This window comes from Salmo salar, chromosome ssa26, assembly GCF_905237065.1.
Source record: "Salmo salar chromosome ssa26, Ssal_v3.1, whole genome shotgun sequence".
Lineage (NCBI taxonomy): Eukaryota > Metazoa > Chordata > Actinopteri > Salmoniformes > Salmonidae > Salmo > Salmo salar.
In genome coordinates this window covers 22,990,001-23,014,778 of record NC_059467.1, presented here as the reverse complement: position 1 = coordinate 23,014,778, position 24,778 = coordinate 22,990,001, and the positions used below count along the sequence as shown (strand labels likewise).

General features: G+C 48.8%; 1 protein-coding gene across 1 annotated transcript in view; it reads left to right on the top strand.

Moving 5' to 3' along the window:
- Positions 1–24,778, top strand: part of LOC106587358 (genetic suppressor element 1) — a 389,317-nt gene that overhangs the window by 99,830 nt on the left and 264,709 nt on the right. Inside the window, exon 2 of the mRNA XM_045708804.1 lies at positions 14,153–14,315. Coding sequence (XP_045564760.1) covers positions 14,153–14,315 — 163 coding nt within the window. The remainder of the gene's footprint in view (positions 1–14,152; positions 14,316–24,778) is intronic.

The window sequence follows — 24,778 nt, the reverse complement described above, 5'->3', positions numbered from 1 at the left end:
AGAGAGACATTATGGATGTAAAGAGAGAGAGAGAGACATGGATGTAAAGAGAGAGAGACATGGATGTAAAGAGAGAGAGAGACATGGATGTAAAGAGAGAGAGAGAGAGAGAGAGAGACATGGATGTAAAGAGAGAGAGAGAGAGAGACATGGATGTAAAGAGAGAGAGAGAGAGAGAGAGAGAGAGAGAGAGAGAGACATTATGGATGTAAAGAGAGAGAGAGAGAGAGAGAGACATTATGGATGTAAAGAGAGAGAGAGAGAGAGAGAGAGACATGGATGTAAAGAGAGAGAGAGAGACAGAGAGAGAGAGAGAGACATTATGGATGTAAAGAGAGAGAGAGAGAGAGAGAGACATTATGGATGTAGAGAGAGAGAGAGAGAGAGAGACATTATGGATGTAAAGAGAGAGAGAGAGACATGGATGTAAAGAGAGAGAGACATGGATGTAAAGAGAGAGAGAGACATGGATGTAAAGAGAGAGAGAGAGAGAGAGACATGGATGTAAAGAGAGAGAGACATTATGGATGTAAAGAGAGAGAGAGAGACATTATGGATGTAGAGAGAGAGAGAGACATGGATGTAAAGAGAGAGAGAGAGAGAGACATTATGGATGTAAGAGAGAGAGAGAGAGAGAGAGAGAGAGAGACATAGATGTAAAGAGAGAGAGAGAGAGAGAGAGAGAGAGAGAGAGAGAGAGAGAGAGAGAGAGAGAGACACATTATGGATGTAAAGAGAGAGAGAGAGAGAGAGAGAGACATTATGGATGTAAAGAGAGAGAGAGAGAGAGAGAGAGAGAGAGAGACATTATGGATGTAAAGAGGAAGAGAGAGAGAGAGAGAGAGAGAGAGAGAGACATTATGGATGTAAAGAGAGAGAGAGACTGGTCATCTCTGTATACCTGTCTCAAGGCCCACTGGTTGATGCTTATTTATAAAACCCTCTTAGGCCTCACTTCCCCCTCTTGGAGATATCTACTGCAGCCCTCATTCTCCACATACAACTCCCGTTCTGCCAGTCACATTCTGTTAAAGGTCTCCAAAGCACACACATCCCTGGGTCGCTCCTCGTTTCAGTTCGCTGCTGCTAGCGACTGGATGGATCTGCAACAAACACTCAAACTGGACAGTTTTATCTCCATCTCTTCATTCAAAGGCTCAATCATGGACACTCTTACTGACAGTTGTGGCTGCTTTGTGTGATGTATTGTTGTCTCTACCTTCTTGCCCTTTGTGCGGTTGTCTGGGCCCAATATTGTTTGTACCATGTTTTGTTCTGCTACCATGTTGTGTTGCTACCATGTTGTTGTTATGTTGTGTTGCTACCATGTTGTTGTTATGTTGTGTTGCTACAATGCTGTGTTGCTACCATGTTGTTGTTATGTTGTGTTGCTACCATGTTGTTGTTATGTTGTGTTGCTACCATGCTGTGTTGTCATGTGTTGCTGCCTTGCTATGTTGTTGTCTTAGGTCTCTCTTTATGTAGTGTTGTTTCTGTTGTCGTGATGTGTGTTTTGTCCTATATTTATAGTTTATTTTGGTAGGCCGTCATTGTAAATAAGAATTTGTTCTTAACTGACTTGCCTAGTTAAATAAAGGTTAAATAAAATGTAAAAAATCCTCCTCCTCTCATTCTGTCCTTCATCTTCCACCAGTGTGTGATTGGCTGTAGTGTGTGGTGATGACCAGCCTGCTCTAGATATGGTCTCAAATCAGTCGTAGATATGGCCTCAGATCAGTCCTAGTGGACAATGTGTCTGTGTCTGGCCCCTGCCTCTCTGCCCTAGGCTGACCCAGGAAGTGTGACTGGACCCTGAGCATCTCTACGGCATAGCAGGGGGAGGCAGGGAGAAGGTTGTTTGTGTGAGTGTGTCCGTGCGTGTGTGTGTGTGTTAGAGAGTGTTTGGGTCTAATGGGAGCCCCGGGCTAGGACAGGACTGCTGCGCTGCAGAGTTTACCCAGGCAGAAAAAGGAAGACATCGGAGACAGAGGGAGAGGACAGGGTATGAGTGCGAGAGAGAGAGAGAGAGAGAGAGAGAGAGAGAGAGAGAGAGCGAGAGATGTAATGGGGAGAGGGGGCGATGGAGAGAGGGTGCAGAGAAGGAATGTTGGCGAGAGAAAGAGACGGAAGATAGAGAGAGGAGAGTAGTTCCTTGTACCAGCTCTGTCTCAGTGGGAGTGAGACGTCAGCCTCTGTCAGTCCGCTCCACCAGCCAGCCTGCAGGAGAAACAGATCTCTCTCTCTCTCTCTCTCTCTCTCTGTGAGTTTTCTGCCTAAACTGAGAGACGAGACTCTTCACGACTCCCAGAGAAAAAAACACCAGTAGCGACGACACCAGCAGTATTTTCTACAAACAAAACACAAAGGCAGTGAGGCAACTAAAGAAAACCCCAAAGTCTAAATTCTCCAAGGACACAAATGTTTTATTATCACTCTTAGAGTTAGACAGGATGGGTTGGTTCACTTCAAGTGCTCTAAAACAGGGCATGGAAAGAGGTCCTGGCAAGATTGTTGGAGCTGCATTTCCCCCAGTGTTTTACGGTGAATAGGAAAGACAACAAGTCTCCACCACTCAAGGCTGAGCTCCTCAAAGCCCTTGGAAATGTCAGTATCATTAGAGAGAATGTCAGTCGAGCTTCATAGATCCACCAGATAGATCTGCTCTCTGAGGAGATGTGATGGAGCACTCATGACCTGTGGGCAAATAGAGCTTCATCTGCCCTTCTTCAATATGGAGACACAGAAGGGGTTTATCCTCAGCTAGCACACGGAAAGAGCTGAGTAAGTGTTAACACGTCCTATTGTGTCTCCCTCACGTGTTGGCTTCATTACACTCTTGTAACATATTCATTGCATAGTGTTTATGTCATGTATATAAAGGCTTCATGATGCTGTCATTACCACTCTTACTCCATTGTGACCTGTACAATAGATGATATTCCACTTTTTACAGGTTAAGGTATATTTAAAAAAGGGAAATGTTTCCTATCATAATCGATAGTCACCAGAGAATTTATAGTGTGTACGTCATGTGCATCATCATTTGTCCCTATTGATCTCCCTGCACCCCCACTCACTGAGATATTGACTTGTTCAAGTGTTTATCCTGTCTGGCAGCGTTTATAGATGATCACGTACACACAGGCAAACACACGCGCAAGCATGCAGACACCCCCCCTCCCCCCTCCCTTCCTGCTGTGTCTGAGCCGCTCCCTCTGTGCAGGTCTTATTGAATCTATAAGGTGTTACATCTCAGATATCGCTTGGCGGTATTGACGTGTGTCTCTGTGATGAAAGAGCCTGTCTCTAAAGGGTCATAGGTGGAGGGTCAGGGCAGTGTGTGTGTTACCCACAGGAAGTGATAATGAGACCGTGGGGTTGTGCGAGGGGGGGGTCTGTCACAGCCCCTCAGTTCATTTAGCCGTCTGAACAGATTTCTCACCTGTCAGCTCCTTAAAGCGGTGGTGACAGTGTCTCAGACCTATACACACACGCACACACACACACACACACACACACACACACACACACACACTGTCTCCCTCCTCTCCTGCCATGCAAAGCCCCTGTGGACTGTGTTTATCATATCAGTGTTAGAATCAGCACTCGGCTGCTAATGTCTTGTGATCCTATGAGGCCACGCTCCTGTTGCTGTGATTGGCTGGCTGGCCTACTCTGTGTCCGGCCTTGGCACTAATTAGCTTCATCTCCTGCTCCAATTAGAGGAAATGACTTCTAACTCCAAAACAAGCCTCACTTAGCAGACATAACAACAGGAGAATATACTGCACCGCTCTCAGCCTCACGCCCTCGTTTTAGAACAGGGAAGCACAGTTGTATGTCACTGTAGACACTTTGGTTAGGTAACACTTTTTTCTAATGTCCTATGTACAGTACCTGGTATTTAGTTAGAACGATGTGTAAGTGAGTATTTTATAGTAGTCGTACCAAGTATAGAAAGGCGGGGACAGAACTGTAAAATAATATGTTCCCATCAGCATCTTGTCTGACCTCCCTGCTTCCTGTCAGTCCCAGTAGTGTAATTGATCTCCCTGCTTCCTGTCAGTCCCAGTAGTGTAATTGATCTCCCTGCTTCCCGTCGGTCCCAGTAGTGTAATTGACCTCCCTGCTTCCCGTCGGTCCCAGTAGTGTAATTGATCTCCCTGCTTCCCGTCAGTCCCAGTAGTGTAATTGACCTCCCTGCTTCCCGTCGGTCCCAGTAGTGTAATTGACCTCCCTGCTTCCCGTCAGTCCCAGTAGTGTAATTGACCTCCCTGCTTCCCGTCGGTCCCAGTAGTGTAATTGATCTCCCTGCTTCCCGTCGGTCCCAGTAGTGTAATTGATCTCCCTTCTTCCCGTCGGTCCCAGTAGTGTAATTGATCTCCCTGCTTCCCGTCGGTCCCAGTAGTGTAATTGATCTCCCTGCTTCCCGTCAGTCCCAGTAGTGTAATTGACCTCCCTGCTTCCCGTCAGTCCCAGTAGTGTAATTGACCGCCCTGCTTCCTGTCAGTCCCAGTAGTGTAATTGACCGCCCTGCTTCCTGTCAGTCCCAGTAGTGTAATTGACCGCCCTGCTTCCCGTCAGTCCCAGTAGTGTAATTACTTTTACTTTTACTTACTTTACTTTAGTCATTTAGCAGACGCTCTTATCCAGAGCAACTTACAGTAGTGAATGCATACATTTCATACATTTTCTTCTCCGTACTGGTCCCCCGTGGGAATCGAACCCACAACCCTGGTGTTGCAAACACCATGCTCTACCAACTGAGCCACACGGGACCTTCCTGCTTCCCGTCGGTCCCAGTAGTGTAATTGACCTCCCTGCTTCCCGTCAGTCCCAGTAGTGTAATTGATCTCCCTGCTTCCCGTCAGTCCCAGTAATTGATCTCCCTGCTTCCCGTCGGTCCCAGTAGTGTAATTGACCTCCCTGCTTCCCGTCAGTCCCAGTAGTGTAATTGATCTCCCTGCTTCCCGTCAGTCCCAGTAGTGTAATTGACCTCCCTGCTTCCCGTCGGTCCCAGTAGTGTAATTGACCGCCCTGCTTCCCGTCGGTCCCAGTAGTGTAATTGACCTCCCTGCTTCCCGTCGGTCCTAGTAGTGTAATTGACCTCCCTGCTTCCCGTCGGTCCCAGTAGTGTAATTGACCTCCCTGCTTCCCGTCAGTCCCAGTAGTGTAATTGATCTCCCTGCTTCCCATCGGTCCCAGTAGTGTAATTGACCTCCCTGCTTCCCATCGGTCCCAGTAGTGTAATTGACCTCCCTGCTTCCCGTCGGTCCCAGTAGTGTAATTGACCTCCCTGCTTCCCGTCAGTCCCAGTAGTGTAATTGACCTCCCTGCTTCCCGTCAGTCCCAGTAGTGTAATTGACCGCCCTGCTTCCCGTCAGTCCCAGTAGTGTAATTGACCTCCCTGCTTCCCGTCGGTCCCAGTAGTGTAATTGACCTCCCTGCTTCCCGTCAGTCCCAGTAGTGTAATTGATCTCCCTGCTTCCTGTCAGTCCCAGTAGTGTAATTGACCTCCCTGCTTCCCGACGGTCCCAGTAGTGTAATTGACCTCCCTGCTTCCCGTCAGTCCCAGTAGTGTAATTGATCTCCCTGCTTCCCGTCAGTCCCAGTAGTGTAATTGATCTCCCTGCTTCCCATCGGTCCCAGTAGTGTAATTGACCTCCCTGCTTCCCGACGGTCCCAGTAGTGTAATTGATCTCCCTGCTTCCTGTCAGTCCCAGTAGTGTAATTGACCTCCCTGCTACCCGTCAGTCCCAGTAGTGTAATTGATCTCCCTGCTTCCCATCAGTCCCAGTAGTGTAATTGACCTCCCTGCTTCCCGTCGGTCCCAGTAGTGTAATTGATCTCCCTGCGTCCCGTCGGTCCCAGTAGTGTAATTGATCTCGCTGCTTCCCGTCGGTCCCAGTAGTGTAATTGATCTCCCTGCTTCCCGTCAGTCCCAGTAGTGTAATTGATCTCCCTGCTTCCCGTCAGTCCCAGTAGTATAATTGACCTCCCTGCTTCCCGTCAGTCCCAGTAGTGTAATTGACCGCCCTGCTTCCTGTCAGTCCCAGTAGTGTAATTGAGCGCCCTGCTTCCCGTCAGTCCCAGTAGTGTAATTACTTTTACTTTTACTTACTTTACTTTAGTCATTTAGCAGACGCTCTTATCCAGAGCAACTTACAGTAGTGAATGCATACATTTCATACATTTTCTTCTCCGTACTGGTCCCCCGTGGGAATCGAACCCACAACCCTGGTGTTGCAAACACCATGCTCTACCAACTGAGCCACACGGGACCTCCCTGCTTCCCGTCGGTCCCAGTAGTGTAATTGACCTCCCTGCTTCCCGTCAGTCCCAGTAGTGTAATTGATCTCCCTGCTTCCCGTCAGTCCCAGTAGTGTAATTGATCTCCCTGCTTCCCGTCGGTCCCAGTAGTGTAATTGACCTCCCTGCTTCCCGTCAGTCCCAGTAGTGTAATTGATCTCCCTGCTTCCCGTCAGTCCCAGTAGTGTAATTGACCTCCCTGCTTCCCGTCAGTCCCAGTAGTGTAATTGACCGCCCTGCTTCCCGTCAGTCCCAGTAGTGTAATTAACCTCCCTGCTTCCCGTCGGTCCCAGTAGTGTAATTGATCTCCCTGCTTCCCGTCGGTCCCAGTAGTGTAATTGACCTCCCTGCTTCCCGTCAGTCCCAGTAGTGTAATTGATCTCCCTGCTTCCCATCGGTCCCAGTAGTGTAATTGACCTCCCTGCTTCCCATCAGTCCCAGTAGTGTAATTGACCTCCCTGCTTCCCGTCAGTCCCAGTAGTGTAATTGACCTCCCTGCTTCCCGTCAGTCCCAGTAGTGTAATTGACCTCCCTGCTTCCCGTCAGTCCCAGTAGTGTAATTGACCGCCCTGCTTCCCGTCAGTCCCAGTAGTGTAATTGACCTCCCTGCTTCCCGACGGTCCCAATAGTGTAATTGACCTCCCTGCTTCCCGTCGGTCCCAGTAGTGTAATTGACCTCCCTGCTTCCCGTCAGTCCCAGTAGTGTAATTGATCTCCCTGCTTCCTGTCAGTCCCAGTAGTGTAATTGACCTCCCTGCTTCCCGACGGTCCCAGTAGTGTAATTGACCTCCCTGCTTCCCGTCAGTCCCAGTACTGTAATTGATCTCCCTGCTTCCTGTCAGTCCCAGTAGTGTAATTGATCTCCCTGCTTCCCGTCAGTCCCAGTAGTGTAATTGATCTCCCTGCTTCCCATCGGTCCCAGTAGTGTAATTGACCTCCCTGCTTCCCGACGGTCCCAGTAGTGTAATTGATCTCCCTGCTTCCTGTCAGTCCCAGTAGTGTAATTGACCTCCCTGCTTCCCGTCAGTCCCAGTAGTGTAATTGACCTACCTGCTACCCGTCAGTCCCAGTAGTGTAATTGACCTACCTGCTTCCCGTCAGTCCCAGTAGTGTAATTGACCTCCCTGCTTCCTGTCAGTCCCAGTAGTGTAATTGACCTCCCTGCTTCCCGTCGGTCCCAGTAGTGTAATTGACCTCCCTGCTTCCCGTCAGTCCCAGTAGTGTAATTGATCTCCCTGCTTCCCATCAGTCCCAGTAGTGTAATTGACCTCCCTGCTTCCCATCGGTCCCAGTAGTGTAATTGACCTCCCTGCTTCCTGTCAGTCCCAGTAGTGTAATTGACCTCCCTGCTTCCCGTCAGTCCCAGTAGTGTAATTGACCTCCCTGCTTCCCGTCGGTCCCAGTAGTGTAATTGATCTCCCTGCTTCCCGTCAGTCCCAGTAGTGTAATTGATCTCCCTGCTTCCCGTCAGTCCCAGTAGTGTAATTGATCTTCCTGCTTACCATCGGTCCCAGTAGTGTAATTGACCTCCCCGCTTCCCGTCGGTCCCAGTAGTGTAATTGACCTCCCTGCTTCCCGTCAGTCCCAGTAGTGTAATTGACCTCCCTGCTTCCCGTCGGTCCCAGTAGTGTAATTGACCTCCCTGCTTCCCGTCAGTCCCAGTAGTGTAATTGATCTCCCTGCTTCCTGTCAGTCCCAGTAGTGTAATTGACCTCCCTGCTTCCCGTCAGTCCCAGTAGTGTAATTGACCTCCCTGCTTCCCGTCAGTCCCAGTAGTGTAATTGACCTCCCTGCTTCCCGTCAGTCCCAATAGTGTAATTGATCTCCCTGCTTCCCGTCAGTCCCAGTAGTGTAATTGACCTCCCTGCTTCCCGTCAGTCCCAGTAGTGTAATTGACCTCCCTGCTTCCCGTCAGTCCCAGTAGTGTAATTGACCTCCCTGCTTCCCGTCAGTCCCAATAGTGTAATTGATCTCCCTGCTTCCCGTCAGTCCCAGTAGTGTAATTGACCTCCCTGCTTCCCGTCAGTCCCAGTAGTGTAATTGATCTCCCTGCTTCCCGTCAGTCCCAGTAGTGTAATTGATCTCCCTGCTTCCTGTCAGTCCCAGTAGTGTAATTGATCTCCCTGCTTCCCGTCAGTCCCAGTAGTGTAATTGATCTCCCTGCTTCCCGTCAGTCCCAGTAGTGGAGATAATGTAGCAGTAACTCACTAACTACATGATCATACAGAACACCAACCCAGACATACTGGAAGGGCTTGCCGTCTTACCTTGTGCTTGAAGGCAAATCTGCTCTGTGGTGTTTCTCAACCATCTATTCTAGAGGATGGAAACAGTAATAAGAGATCTATACTACAGGCCTGGGTTCAGTGACCTGAGAAAACAGTACACACCCTGACCATGTTCTCTCTCTCTCTTGTTTTGAAGTTCTGAGAGAGAGGACACAAGAGAGGGAAGGAGAGAGGGAACAAGAGAGGGAAGGAGAGAGGGAACAAGAGAGGGAACAAGAGAGGGAAGGAGAGAGGGAATAAGAGAGGGAATGAGAGAGGGAACAAGAGAGGGAAGGAGAGAGGAAACAAGAGAGGAAAGGAGAGAGGGAACAAGAGAGGGAAGGAGAGAGGGAACAAGAGAGGGAAGGAGAGAGGGAACAAGAGAGGGAACGAGAGGAGAAGTGTTAAATGAGCTCTTTAAACAGACTTTTAGACTCAGGAGAGAGAGAGAAGACTCAGGGGTTAGGACTCTGGCTGTGTGTGTGTGTGTGTGTGTGTGTGTGTGTGTGTGTGTGTGTGTGTGTGTGTGTGTGTGTGTGTGTGTGTGTGTGTGTGTGTGTGTGTGTGTGTGTGTGTGTGTGTGTGTGTGTGTGTGTGTGTGTGTGTGTGTGTCTGTATGGGAGAAGATGATCCCTAGACTCAGACATGACTATTTACCTGATAGTATTTCAACGCACACACATTGCCCAGTGAGACAGGAGTGTAGGCGCTCCAAGCATTGTGTGGACGCTGGCATAGACAGTACAGAAAATAGAACAGAAGCAAATAACATGTTATTACAGTATATTGCTGGATTCTGTAGGCAGAGGGTCATCCTGACTTCATTACACACACACACACACGCACACACACACACACACACACACACACACACACACACACACACACACACACACACTCTCTCTCTCTCTCTCTCTCGCTTTCTTCCAGAAAGGTTTGTGTGATCTAGTCTCCCCACTGCAGCTTCAGAATGTATAGGAGGGTGATGTGGACTGTATTGTTACTGTGAATAAGGAAACAGATTAGGGGTGAGGTCTGTTTAAATGACTTTAAACTGCCCTTTACGTTGAGGCTGCTGCACAGGCTTGAAGAGGGGGCAGGTGGGCTGGGGTGAGGAGTGGGAAGGAGATAGAGGTGAGGTGAGGTGTGTGTGGGGGGGGTGAGGAGTGGGAAGGAGATAGAGGTGAGGGGTGTGTGGGCTGGGGTGAGGAGTGGGAAGGAGATAGAGGTGAGGTGAGGTGTGTGTGGGGGGGGTGAGGAGTGGGAAGGAGATAGAGGTGAGGGGTGTGTGGGGGTGAGGAGTGGGAAGGAGATAGAGGTGAGGTGTGTGTGGGGGGTGAGGAGTGGGAAGGAGATAGAGGTGAGGTGTGTGTGGGGGGGGTGAGGAGTGGGAAGGAGATAGAGGTGAGGTGAGGTGTGGGGGGTGAGGAGTGGGAAGGAGATAGAGGTGAGGTGTGTGTGGGGGGTGAGGAGTGGGAAGGAGATAGAGGTGAGGTGTGTGTGGGGGGGGTGAGGAGTGGGAAGGAGATAGAGGTGAGGGGTGTGTGGGGGGTGAGGAGTGGGAAGGAGATAGAGGTGAGGTGAGGTGTGTGTGGGGGGGTGAGGAGTGGGAAGGAGATAGAGGTGAGGTGTGTGTGGGGGGTGAGGAGTGGGAAGGAGATAGAGGTGAGGTGAGGTGTGTGGGGGGGGAGTGAGGAGTGGGAAGGAGATAGAGGTGAGGTGAGGTGTGTGTGGGGGGGGAGTGAGGAGTGGGAAGGAGATAGAGGTGAGGTGAGGTGTGTGTGGGGGGGTGAGGAGTGGGAAGGAGATAGAGGTGAGGTGAGGTGTGTGTGGGGGGGTGAGGAGTGGGAAGGAGATAGAGGTGAGGTGAGGTGTGTGTGGGGGGGGTGAGGAGTGGGAAGGAGATAGAGGTGAGGTGAGGTGTGTGTGGGGGGGGTGAGGAGTGGGAAGGAGATAGAGGTGAGGTGTGTGTGGGGGGGGTGAGGAGTGGGAAGGAGATAGAGGTGAGGTGAGGTGTGTGTGGGGGGGTGAGGAGTGGGAAGGAGATAGAGGTGAGGTGTGTGTGGGGGGGGGTGAGGAGTGGGAAGGAGATAGAGGTGAGGTGTGTGTGTGGGGGGAGTGAGGAGTGGGAAGGAGGTGAGGTGTGTGTGTGTGGAGGGGGGTTGAAAAGGGAACTTCCAAACAAACAATTAGCTAAGAGCAGCAGGTGCTTTTAGTTTGGGCACACAGCCAAGATGTTTTATTTTTTGTCTGTGTAACTTTGTGTTTATTTGTGTGTGTGTGTGTGTGTGTGTGTGTGTGTGTGTGTGTGTGTGTGTGTGTGTGTGTGTGTGTGTGTGTGTGTGTGTGTGTGTGTGTGTGTGTGTGTGTGTGTGTGTGTGTGTGTGTGTGTGTGTGTGTGCGTTCCTGTACTGCAGCATAAACACTGGGAAAGCTACTGTGGGTTTGTCCTCCTCAAAATAAGTCCTTACCACACACACGACTACAGTACCTCCCTGGCTCTTCAAGAGAAGTCCTTACCACACACACGACTACAGTACCTCCCTGGCTCCTCAAGAGAAGTCATTAGTAGAGTGACTTATGTATTTTTAGTATTTTTATGTGAGAAGTGTGTGTTTAATAGAGCCTCGTCAGTCTGTAGGACCTTACCCTGCTCCATCTCCCTGTCTGTCTCCATACTCCATCTCCCTGTCTGTTTCCCTGTCTCGTCTGTCTGTCTGTCTGTCTGTCTGTCTGTCTGTCTGTCTGTCTGTCTGTCTGTCTGTCTGTCTGTCTGTCTGTCTGTCTGTCTGTCTGTCTGTCTGTCTGTCTGTCTGTCTGTCCGTCCGTCCGTCCGTCCGTCCGTCCATCCGTCCGTCTGTCTGTCTGTCTCCCTGCTCCATCTCCCTGTCTGTCTACCTGTCTGTCTCCCTGCTCCATCTCCCTGTCTGTCTACCTGTCTGTCTCCCTGCTCCATCTCCCTACTCCATATCCCTGTCTGTCTCCCTACTCCATCTCCCTGTCTGTTTCCCTGTCTCTCTGTCTCTCTGTCTCTCTGTCTCACTCTCTGTCTGTCTGTCTGTCTGTCTGTCTGTCTGTCTGTCTGTCTGTCTGTCTGTCTGTCTGTCTGTCTGTCTGTCTCTCTGCTCCATCTCCCTATCTGTCTCCCTGTCTCTGTCTCTCTCTCTGTCTGTCTTTCTGCTCCATCTCCCTGTCTGTCTCCCTGTCGCTCTCTCTCTGTCTGTCTCTCTGTCTTTCTGTCTATCTGCTCCATCTCCCTGTCTGTCTCCCTGTCTCTGTCTCTCTCTCTCTGTCTGTCTTTCTGCTCCATCTCCCTGTCTGTCTCCCTGTCTCTCTGTGTCTCTCTCTGTCTGTCTGTCTCTCTGTCTGTCTCTCTGCTCCATCTCCCTGTCTGTCTCTCTGTCTCTCTCTGCCTGTCTGTCTCTCTGCTCCATCTCCCTGTCTCACTGTCTGTCTCTGTCTGTCTCCCTGTCTCTCTGCTCCATCTCCCTGTCTGTCTCTCTGTCTCTCTGTCTCCCTGTCTGTCTGTCTGTCTGTCTGTCTGTCTGTCTGTCTGTCTGTCTGTCTGTCTGTCTGTCTGTCTGTCTGTCTGTCTGTCTGTCTGTCTGTCTGTCTCCATGTCTCTCTGTCTGTCTCCCTGTCTCTCTGTATATCTCCCTGTCTGTCTCCCTGTCTCTCTGTCTGTCTCCCTGTCTCTCTGTCCATCTCCCTGTCTGTCTACCTGTCTCTCTGTCTGTCTCCCTGTCTTTCTGCTCCATCTCCCTGTCTGTCTCCCTGTCTCTCTGTCTGTCTCCCTGTCTCTCTGCTCCATCTCCCTGTCTCTCTGTCTGTCTCCCTGTCTCTCTGCTCCATCTCCCTGTCTATCTCTCTGTCTGTCTCCCTGTCTCTCTGTCTGTCTCCCTGTCTCTCTGCTCCATCTCCCTGTCTATCTCTGTCTGTCTCCCTATCTCTCTCTGTCTCCCTGTCTCTCTGCTCCATCTCCCTGTCTATCTCTCAGTCTGTCTCCCTGTCTCTCTGTCTGTCTCCCTGTCTCTCTGCTCCATCTCCCTGTCTATCTCTCAGTCTGTCTCCCTGTCTCTCTGTCTGTCTCCCTGTCTCTCTGCTCCATCTCCCTGTATATCTCTCAGTCTGTCTCCCTGTCTCTCTGTCTGTCTCCCTGTCTCTCTGCTCCATCTCCCTGTCTATCTCTGTCTGTCTCCCTATCTCTCTCTGTCTCCCTGTCTCTCTGCTCCATCTCCCTGTCTATCTCTCAGTCTGTCTCCCTGTCTCTCTGTCTGTCTCCCTGTCTCTCTGCTCCATCTCCCTGTATATCTCTGTCTGTCTCCCTGTCTCTCTGTCTGTCTCCCTGTCTCTCTGCTCCATCTCCCTGTCTATCTCTGTCTGTCTCCCTATCTCTCTCTGTCTCCCTGTCTCTCTGCTCCATCTCCCTGTCTGTCTCCCCGTCTCTCTGTCTGTCTCCCTGTCTCTCTGCTCCATCTCCCTGTATATCTCTCAGTCTGTCTCCCTGTCTCTGTCTGTCTCCCTGTCTCTCTGCTCCATCTCCCTGCCTATCTCTCAGTCTGTCTCCCTGTCTCTGTCTGTCTCCCTGTCTCTCTGCTCCATCTCCCTGTCTGTCTCCCCGTCTCTCTGTCTGTCTCCCTGTCTCTCTGTCTCCAGCTGAGAGCTATGTTTATTTCATAAGGCCCTGTGACCAGCTCTGTGTTTTTGTCTGGAGACGTGTGTTGCCGTCGCCGCCTGTCTCTTCCCCTTGTCAATGGAAGGAGCCATCACAGCCTCTTTTAAGTCCTCTACCCACCTTTCCTCTCCTCCTCTTCTCCTCCTCCTCCTCCTCTGACAGCTTCCCTCTGTTCTTCCCTCTTCTTTTCATGGTCAGCCCTTCTGCTCTTGCTTGAATGCTCGTCCCTCGCTCCGTTTCGGAAGAGGAGAGGAGCAGTGTGAAGCGCATCTAAAGAGACCTGAGCTGTCTCTTTCTCCCTCTCTCTCTCCTTCTGTCTCTGTCTCTGTCAAGGCTCTGTCACTTCAGTAAGGGACGTGTCTTTAATACCTACTGCTGGGTAGCCCCTAGTTGGCTTTTTATAGCCGTTTATATCAAAGCTGTGACAGCTGTTAAAAACGGTCCCCCGGAAGACAAGGCACCTTAGTTGTTAATGGCATTATATTATAGACACACACACACGCACACACACACACACACACACACACACACACACACACACACACACACACACACACACACACACACACACACACACACACACACACACACACACACACACACACACACACACACACTGGGAGACAAGGCACTTGAGTAGTTAATGGCACTACCCGATGGCTTTGAGTTGCTGAGCTGTCTGAAACTGGGACAAACTTAGTTAAAACTGTCTGTAATGTTTGGTGACTGTGACGTAGATATGCCATGTGCTGTGGAAACCTCTTCCTCTTGTATATTTAGATATAAGCTGTATTCAGACATGCCAGGTACATTATGTTGATGCCAGAGGTGATGAAAGGGATTCATTTGCATGTTTTCCTATTAAATGGTTGATTGACGTCATCATCTTTGTCTCTTCCAGACATCCAGTGTGATTGAGGGCGTGGCCAGAGTCAGCAAGGAGGCGGATTCTGCCATACATACATCAGCAGTGAGCGAATCACAATCAACGGAACCTGGGGTTGGCCACACCCCTTCTCTACCCCCCACCCTGGAGCCAGAGAGAGGAGACCGCCCACCTTCCAGTAAGTACCTTGACTTCTAACCTCTGACCCCTGACCTCCAAACCCTGCTCCTGCCCTCTGTCCCCAACAAAACATTCTATTGTGTGTGGGTTAGAATGAATTATCTCTCACTCCTAGGTTTTTTGTGCTGCACAAATTCTTCCATTGTCTTTTATTTGCTCTCTTACATTATTTCTTCTACCCCGACCTACCTTTCTCCTCCTCTCTCTACCTTTCTCCTCCTCTCTCTACCTTTCTCCTCCTCTCTCTACTCTCTCCTCCTCTCTCTACCTGTCTCCTCCTCTCTCTACTCTCTCCTCCTCTCTCTACCTGTCTCCTCCTCTCTCTACTCTCTCCTCCTCTCTCTACCTTTTTCCTCCTCTCTCTACCTTTCTCCTCCTCTCTCTACCTTTCTCCTCCTCCTCTCTCCACCTTTCTCCTCCTCTCTCTACCTTTCTCCTCCTCTCTCTACCTTTCTCCTCATCTCTCTACCTTTCTCCTCCTCCTCTCTCCACCTTTCTCCTCCTCTCTCTACCTTTCTCCTCCTCTCTCTACCTTTCTCCTCCTCTCTCTACCTTTCTCCTCCTCTCTCTACCTTTTTCCTCCTCTCTCTACTCTTTCCTCCTCTCTCTACCTTTCTCCTCCTCTCTCTACCTTTCTCCTCCTCTCTCTACTCTCTCCTCCTCTCTCTACCTTTCTCCTCCTCTCTCTACCTTTTTCCTCCTCTCTCTACCTTTCTCCTCCTCTCTCTACCTTTCTCCTCATCTCTCTACCTTTCTCCTCCTCCTCTCTCCACCTTTCTCCTCCTCTCTCTACCTTTCTCCTCCTCTCTCTACCTTTTTCCTCCTCTCTCTACTCTTTCCTCCTCTCTCTACTCTTTCCTCCTCTCTCTACCTTTCTCCTCCTCTCTCTACCTTTCTCCTCATCTCTCTACCTTTCTCCTCCTCCTCTCTCCACCTTTCTCCTCCTCTCTCTACCTTTCTCCTCCTCTCTCTACCTTTTTCCTCCTCTCTCTACTCTTTCCTCCTCTCTCTACTCTTTCCTCCTCTCTCCACCTTTCTCCTCCTCTCTCTACCTTTCTCCTCCTCTCTCTACCTTTCTCTACCTTTCTCCTCCTCTCTCTACCTTTCTCCTCCTCTCTCTACCTTTCTCCTCCTCTCTCTACCTTTCTCCTCCTCTCTCTACCTTTCTCCTCCTCTCTCTACTCTTTCCTCCTCTCTCTACCTTTCTCCTCCTCTCTCTACCTTTCTCCTCCTCTCTCTACCTTTTCCTCCTCCCTCTACTCTTTCCTCCTCTCTCTACTCTTTCCTCCTCTCTCTACTCTCTCCTCCTCTCTCTACCTTTCTCCTCCTCTCTCTACCTTTCTCCTCATCTCTCTACCTTTCTCCTCCTCCTCTCTCTTTCTCCTCCTCTCTCTACCTTTCTCCTCCTCTCTCTACCTTTCTCCTCCTCTCTCTACCTTTTTCCTCCTCTCTCTACTCTTTCCTCCTCTCTCTACTCTTTCCTCCTCTCTCTACTCTTTCCTCCTCTCTCTACCTTTCTCCTCCTCTCTCCACCTTTCTCCTCCTCTCTCTACCTTTCTCCTCCTCTCTCTACCTTTCTCCTCCTCTCTCTACCTTTCTCCTCCTCTCTCTACTCTTTCCTCCTCTCTCTACCTTTCTCCTCCTCTCTCTACCTTTCTCCTCCTCTCTCTACCTTTCTCCTCCTCTCTCTACCTTTCTCCTCCTCTCTCTACTTTCTCCTCCTCTCTCTACCTTTCTCCTCCTCTCTCTACCTTTCTCCTCCTCTCTCTACCTTTCTCCTCCTCTCTCTACCTGTCTCCTCCTCTCTCTACTCTTTCCTCCTCTCTCTACCTTTCTCCTCCCCTCTCTACCTTTCTCCTCATCTCTCTACCTTTCTCCTCCTCCTCTCTCCACCTTTCTCCTCCTCTCTCTACCTTTCTCCTCCTCTCTCTACCTTTCTCCTCCTCTCTCTACTCTCTCCTCCTCTCTCCACCTTTCTCCTCTCTCTACCTTTCTCCTCCTCTCTCTACCTTTCTCCTCCTCTCTCTACCTTTCTCCTCCTCTCTCTACCTTTCTCCTCCTCTCTCTACTCTCTCCTCCTCTCTCTACCTTTCTCCTCCTCTCTCTACTCTTTCCTCCTCTCTCTACCTTTCTCCTCCTCTCTCTACTCTTTCCTCCTCTCTCTACCTTTCTCCTCCTCTCTCTACTCTTTCCTCCTCTCTCTACCTTTCTCCTCCTCTCTCTACTCTCTCCTCCTCTCTCTACCTTTCTCCTCCTCTCTATACTCTCTCCTCCTCTCTCTACCTTTCTCCTCCTCTCTATACTCTCTCCTCCTCTCTCTACCTTTCTCCTCCTCTCTATACTCTCTCCTCTCTCTCTTCTCCTTCTGTCTCTTTCTTTACATTTGCAACGCTTACCTGATACACATTGTCTGGTTCATCCATTGTTTATCCTGTTGTGTGGTATTTTACTACTGTTAAGGTTATCTGCCGTACTGTGAAGCTATGCATGGATGGCTTTCCTGGCATTGTGTCACTCCCAACAGCATCGTGGGATGTGGTGTGTACTTCCTCATAGCTGCTTTCTAGTCATGAAAATTATTTCAGCAGAAGTTCCTTTCATGTGTTTCAGTTGTGTGGGTTTTAAAGTAAGAGGGAGTTTCTGCCAGTGTATGTTCTGACGTTCATGCCTCTGCTAAGTTTGACTGAACCTAGTGAAGCAGGATCTATTCAGTATCTATTCAGTATCTATTCAGTATCTATTCAGTATCTATTCCAACTACTTTTTTCACAACTGCCACCAGTTTGACGCCAAAAAATGGACAACAAATACATATTGACATTGTCAAATAAATAGAAGTGTGTCAGAACATATAAGGGACGTTTCATGCTGAAACCCTCATATTAAACACCAATATTCACTGAGTTGATGGTTTGTAATAAGGATTGTTTTACAGCTCGGTCATACACAGTATATATATTTTTTATTATTTTATTTGATTAGTTCATTTATTTTCCATGTGATAAGGCCACACAGAGGGCCAGAGATAATTACAGACACCTGTGATAATCTGAAGTACCCAAAAGGGCCACTCGATGTATTGTGATAAATTACATAAAACCCTGAAATATACCAACATTCTGAAAGTTTACTGGTAAACGTAGAAAGTTTCCAGTAATATACCTCACTCTGGGACCCTATCTATAGCAACTTTGTTTGACTGGTTGCTGTATTCTGTCCCTATCTGCTGTCAGGGTCAGGTTAAAAGGTGTGTGTGTGTGTGGGGGGGGGGCATACACACTGACGGAGAGAGGCATGAGTTAAACGACAGGAGAGGCCTCATCGCTAAACATACACAGCAAGAGAAGAGAGGGATAAAGAGGAGGATTGAGGTAGAACGAGAGAGGGAAAAGGAATGACTAAAGAAAGCGGGACTTCAGAGGAAGAGGTGAGGGAGAGTGAGACAACGGTGAGATGGAGACTGAGAGAAAAGAAAAGGAGATATGTAAGGAGGAAAAGAGAGAGTGATAACTAAAGGGGGAAGAGAGAGAGGGAGAGATACACTGTGAAAGGGTGGAGGCTGTGCACATTGATGTGAGGAGACAGGAGCACTTTCCACATAAACGCACTGAGCTCTGAGACTGAGCTCTCTGATGGCCTCCTCCAGGGCACAGACACACACACACACACACACACACACACACACACACACACACACACACACACACACACACACACACACACACACACACACACACACACACACCCAGAGGCTTGTTTCTCCCATTGCATCGCTCTTTCACCACTTCCCTCACATATTCTCCATCCTCCCCGCCTCGTCCTTCATTCTCACTCTCTCCCTCTCTTCTCTTCCTCTGTAACTCTCTCCCTCTCTTTTCTTCCTCTGTAACTCTCTCCCTCTCTTCTCTTCCCCTGTATCTCTCTCCCTCTCTTCTCTTCCCCTGTAACTCTCCCTCTCTTCTCTTCCTCAGTAACTCTCACCCTCTCTTCTCTTCCTCTGTAACTCTCTCCCTCTTCTCTTCCTCTGTAACTCTCTCCCTCTCTTCTCTTCCTCTGTATCTCTCTCCCTCTCTTTTCTTCCTCTGTAACTCTCTCCCTCTCTTCTCTTCCTCTGTATCTCTCTCCCTCTCTTCTCTTCCCCTGTAACTCTCTCCCTCTCTTCTCTTCCTCTGTATCTCTCTCCCTCTCTTTTCTTCCTCTGTAACTCTCTCCCTCTCTTCTCTTCCTCTGTATCTCCTCTCTTCTCTTCCTCTGTATCTCTCTCCATCTCTTCTCTTCCTCTGTAACTCTCTCCCTCTCTTCTCTTCCTCGGTATCTCTCTCCCTCTCTTCTCTTCCCCTGTAACTCTCTCCCTCTCTTCTCTTCCTCTGTAACTCTCTCCCTCTCTTCTCTTCCTCGGTATCTCTCTCCCTCTCTTCTCTTCCTCTGTATCTCTCTCCCTCTCTTCTCTTCCTCGGTATCTCTCTCCCTCTCTTCTCTTCCCCTGTAACTCTCTCCCTCTCTTCTCTTCCTCTGTAACTCTCCCTCTCTTCTCTTCCTCGGTATCTCTCTCCCTCTCTTCTCTTCCCCTGTAACTCTCTCCCTCTCTTCTCTTCCTCTGTAACTCTCTCCCTCTCTTCTCTTCCCCTGTAACTCTCTCCCTCTCTTCTCTTCCTCTGTAACTCTCTCCCTCTCTTCTCTTCCTCGGTAACTCTCTCCCTCTCTTCTCTTCCTCTGTAACTCTCCCTCTCTTCTCTTCCTCGGTATCTCTCTCCCTCTCTTCTCTTCCCCTGTAACTCTCTCCCTCTCTTCTCTTCCTCTGTAACTCTCTCCCTCTCCTCTCTTCCTCTGTAACTCTCTCCCTCTCTTCTCTTCCTCTGTATCTCTCTCCCTCTCTTCTCTTCCTCTGTAACTCTCTCCCTCTCTTCTCTCCAGTCTACCTAGATTAGTAAACTCCCTCATAAGGAGATAGGTATAAAGTACAGGTCTATCTAATATAAATCTTTATAAACCTTCAAGAAGTTATTTCCACGACATTCTATGGTTTCCATGTTCTGGGGTGAATTATGTGTTGTCCTCATGTTTAACAAAGTAGGATATGATCTCTAACCTTAGCCTGACCTTTGCATAACCCCCTCGCTAACGTACCACACATCATTCTGAAAAACCACAATAAGACACATTTAGGCACATTCAGATACATCACTATGGGAATTGTTTTCAGCTGTGTGTGTGTGTGTGTGTGTGTGTGTGTGTGTGTGTGTGTGTGAGGCCTCTCTTCCTGTCCTAGTCTCTGTGATGCCGTTCCCGTCAGTGTGATGATGATTAGTGATAATGCATGTTGACAGTGTTTCCTCTCTGCCCCCAGCAGAAACACATGGGAATACTCGATGAATAGCACCAGGAATTTAACAATAACTCTCAGTGATTGGTCAAACTGACGGGCCATCCCTTTCAGATTGTGTATTGAGTATTTCAGGAACAGGCCCAATTAAAAAACTCCTGTTTCAGTGGGATGACAGCGCTTAATGTGTAGATCTGACGTGTGTGTCCTGTCAGAGTGTGTCCTGACACAGAATCATCAACATATTAAAGACCCTGACACACACGCACGCACGCACGCACGCACACACACACACACACACACACACACACACACACACACACACACACACACACGCACACATGCACAGATACACACTGACGCTTCCCGGACACACATGCACGCTCATGAGTAGTGACAGGCTCTTGGACAGAGCATGCTTGTTTTGGGTGTGTCAGTGTGCATTACAGCAGTAGTAGTGAACAGTGCTGGGACAGAGATACAGAGAGATACAGAGAGAGAGAGATTCCCCTGGACATTTGCAAAACAAACTGTATGTAAATGATTATCCCATCCAGCCTCCAGCAAGAGACTGATTGTGGAATTAGAAAATGAAAAGTAGGCAGCGAGACATGGTGAGACACAGGTTTATAGAGACTGAGAGAGGGTGAGACAGGTTTATAGAGACTGAGAGAGGGTGAGACAGGTTTATAGAGACTGAGAGAGGGTGAGACAGGTTTATAGAGACTGAGAGAGGGTGAGACAGGTTTATAGAGACTGAGAGAGGGTGAGACAGATTTGTAGAGACTGAGATAGGGGGAGAGAGGGTGAGATACAGGTTTATTGAGACTGAGATGGGGAGAGAGGGTGAGACACAGGTTTATAGAGACTGAGAGAGGGTGAGAGAGGGTGAGACAGGTTTATAGAGACTGAGAGAGGGTGAGACACAGATTTGTAGAGACTGAGATAGGGGGAGAGAGGGTGAGATACAGGTTTATAGAGACTGAGATGGGGGAGAGAGGGTGAGACACAGGTTTATAGAGACTGAGATAGGGGGAGATACAGGTTTATAGAGACTGAGATAGGGGAGATAGGGGGAGATACAGGTTTATAGAGACTGTGATAGGGGAGATAGGGGGAGATACAGGTTTATAGAGACTGAGATAGGGGAGATACAGGTTTATAGAGACTGAGATAGGGGAGATAGGGAGAGATACAGGTTTATAGAGACTGAGAGAGGGTGAGACACAGGTTTATAGAGACTGAGAGAGGGTGAGACAGGTTTATAGAGACTGAGAGAGGGTGAGACAGGTTTATAGAGACTGAGAGAGGGTGAGACAGGTTTATAGAGACTGAGAGAGGGTGAGACAGGTTTATAGAGACTGAGAGAGGGTGAGACAGATTTGTAGAGACTGAGATAGGGGGAGAGAGGGTGAGATACAGGTTTATTGAGACTGAGATGGGGAGAGAGGGTGAGACACAGGTTTATAGAGACTGAGAGAGGGTGAGAGAGGGTGAGACAGGTTTATAGAGACTGAGAGAGGGTGAGACACAGATTTGTAGAGACTGAGATAGGGGGAGAGAGGGTGAGATACAGGTTTATAGAGACTGAGATGGGGGAGAGAGGGTGAGACACAGGTTTATAGAGACTGAGATAGGGGGAGATACAGGTTTATAGAGACTGAGATAGGGGAGATAGGGGGAGATACAGGTTTATAGAGACTGTGATAGGGGAGATAGGGGGAGATACAGGTTTATAGAGACTGAGATAGGGGAGATAGGGGGAGATACAGGTTTATAGAGACTGAGATAGGGGAGATAGGGGGAGATACAGGTTTGTAGAGACTGAGATAGGGGAGAGGGTGAGATATAGGTTTATAGAGACTGAGATAGGGGAGATACAGGTTTGTAGAGACTGAGATAGGGGGAGAGGGTGAGATACAGGTTTGTAGAGACTGAGATAGGGGGAGAGGGTGAGATATAGGTTTGTAGAGACTGAGATAGGGGAGATAAGGGGAGATACAGGTTTGTAGAGACTGAGATAGGGGAGAGGGTGAGATACAGGTTTGTAGAGACTGAGATAGGGGAGATAAGGGGAGATACAGGTTTGTAGAGACTGAGATAGGGGAGAGGGTGAGATACAGGTTTATAGAGACTGAGATAGGGGAGAGGGTGAGATATAGGTTTATAGAGACTGAGATAGGGGGAGATACAGGTTTGTAGAGACTGAGATAGGGGAGATAAGGGGAGATACAGGTTTGTAGAGACTGAGATAGGGGAGAGGGTGAGATATAGGTTTGTAGAGACTGAGATAGGGGAGATAAGGGGAGATACAGGTTTGTAGAGACTGAGATAGGGGAGAGGGTGAGATACAGGTTTATAGAGACTGAGATAGGGGAGAGGGTGAGATATAGGTTTATAGAGACTGAGATAGGGGGAGATACAGGTTTGTAGAGGGAGAGAGGGTGAGATACAGGTTTGTAGAGACTGAGATAGGGGAGAGGGTGAGATACAGGTTTATTAAGGGAGAGAGGGTGAGATACAGGTTTATAGAGGGAGAGAGGGTGAGATACAGGTTTATAGAGGGAGAGAGGGTGAGATACAGGTTTATAGAGGGAGAGATAGGGGAGATAGGGTGAGATACAGGTTTATAGAGGGAGAGAGGGTGAGATACAGGTTTATAGAGGGAGAGAGGGTGAGATACAGGTTTATAGAGGGAGAGATAGGGGAGAGGGTGAGATACAGGTTTATAGAGGGAGAGAGGGTAAGATACAGGTTTATAGAGGGAGAGAGGGTGAGATACAGGTTTATAGAGGGAGAGATAGGGGAGATAGGGTGAGATACAGGTTTATAGAGGGAGAGAGGGGGAGACGTTTGGATAGCAGGTCATTTTGACGCTGAGGCTGTGTTGGAAAGTAGTAAACATCCAGAGACCTTGACAAACACACTATACATGTGTGCTTCTGCATCAACGCTCCACCCTGCCGCAGCATCCCCACCTCCCTCCCTCTGCTCTAAGAGAAGAACCGGCTGTTTGAGCGGCTTCTCCATCAACGCTCCACCCTGCCGCAGCATCCCCACCTCCCTCCCTCTGCTCTAATAGGAGAACCGGCTGTTTGAGCGGGTTCTCCGTCACGCGTGTCACCGCCGCTCACATTGGACAAGACACGACCTATTTCATCCTGCTGATCCCCAGTGTGTGAAACATGACCCTCCACACGCGTACACTCACACCATCACAGTGCCCCCACACTACTACTGAACACCATTTGAGAACTGAGGAAGGAGAGAAAGTGAGAGAGATTGAAAATAGAGGTGGGGAGGACATACAGAGACTAGAAAAAGAGGGTAGCAGCGTTTGTCTGTTGGCTGTGACTTGACAAAGGAAACCACTTTACAGAGACAGACTTATTTTACCACATGCTGCTGTTATTACATCTACACAGGGTGTTTCTCTTTCTGTGTGTGATGTTGTGTATTGTGTCAGGGTGTGTGATGTTGTGTATTGTTTCAGGGTGTGTGTGATGGTGTGTGTTGTGTCAGGGTGTGTGTGATGTTGTGTATTGTTTCAGGGTGTGTGTGATGGTGTGTATTGTGTCAGGGTGTGTGATGTTGTGTATTGTGTCAGAGTGTGTGTGATGTTGTGTATTGTGTCAGGGTGTGTGTGATGTTGTGTATTGTGTCAGGGTGTGTGATGTTGTGTATTGTTTCAGGGTGTGTGTGATGGTGTGTATTGTGTCAGGGTGTGTGTGATGTTGTGTATTGTGTCAGGGTGTGTGTGATGTTGTGTATTGTGTCAGGGTGTGTGATGTTGCGTATTGTGTCAGGGTGTGTGTGATGTTGTGTATTGTGTCAGGGTGTGTGTGATGTTGTGTATTGTTTCAGGGTGTGTGTGATGGTGTGTATCATGTCAGGGTGTGTGATGTTGTGTATTGTTTCAGGGTGTGTGTGATGGTGTGTATTGTGTCAGGGTGTGTGATGTTGTGTATTGTGTCAGGGTGTGTGTGATGTTGTGTATTGTGTCAGGGTGTGTGTGATGTTGTGTATTGTGTCAGGGTGTGTGTGATGTTGTGTATTGTGTCAGGGTGTGTGTGATGTTGTGTATTGTGTCAGGGTGTGTGATGTGATGTGTGTATTGTGTCAGGGTGTGTGTGATGTTGTGTATTGTGTCAGGGTGTGTGTGATGTTGTGTATTGTTTCAGGGTGTGTGTGATGGTGTGTATTGTGTCAGGGTGTGTGATGTTGTGTATTGTTTCAGGGTGTGTGTGATGTTGTGTATTGTGTCAGGGTGTGTGTGATGTTGTGTATGGTGTCAGGGTGTGTGTGATGTTGTGTATTGTGTCAGGGTGTGTGTGTGATGTTGTGTATTGTTTCAGGGTGTGTGTGATGTGTGTATTGTGTCAGGGTGTGTGTGATGTTGTGTATTGTTTCAGGGTGTGTGTGATGTTGTGTATTGTTTCAGGGTGTGTGTGATGTTGTGTATTGTTTCAGGGTGTGTGTGTTGTGTGTATTGTTTCAGGGTGTGTGTGATGTTGTGTATTGTGTCAGGGTGTGTGTGTGATGTTGTGTATTGTGTCAGGGTGTGTGTGATGTTGTGTATTGTGTCAGGGTGTGTGTGATGTTGTGTATTGTGTCAGGGTGTGTGTGATGTGTGTATTGTTTCAGGGTGTGTGTGATGTTGTGTATTGTGTCAGGGTGTGTGTGATGTTGTGTATCGTGTCAGGGTGTGTGTGATGTTGCGTATTGTGTCAGGGTGTGTGTGATGTTGTGTATTGTGTCAGGGTGTGTGTGATGTTGTGTATTGTGTCAGGGTGTGTGTGATGTTGTGTATTGTGTCAGGGTGTGTGATGTTGTGTATTGTGTCAGGGTGTGTGTGATGTTGTGTATTGTGTCAGGGTGTGTGTGATGTTGTGTATTGTGTCAGGGTGTGTGTGATGTTGTGTATTGTGTCAGGGTGTGTGTGTGATGTTGTGTATTGTTTCAGGGTGTGTGTGATGTGTGTATTGTGTCAGGGTGTGTGTGATGTTGTGTATTGTGTCAGGGTGTGTGTGATGTTGTGTATTGTTTCAGGGTGTGTGTGATGTGTGTATTGTGTCAGGGTGTGTGTGATGGTGTGTATTGTGTCAGGGTGTGTGTGATGTTGTGTATTGTGTCAGGGT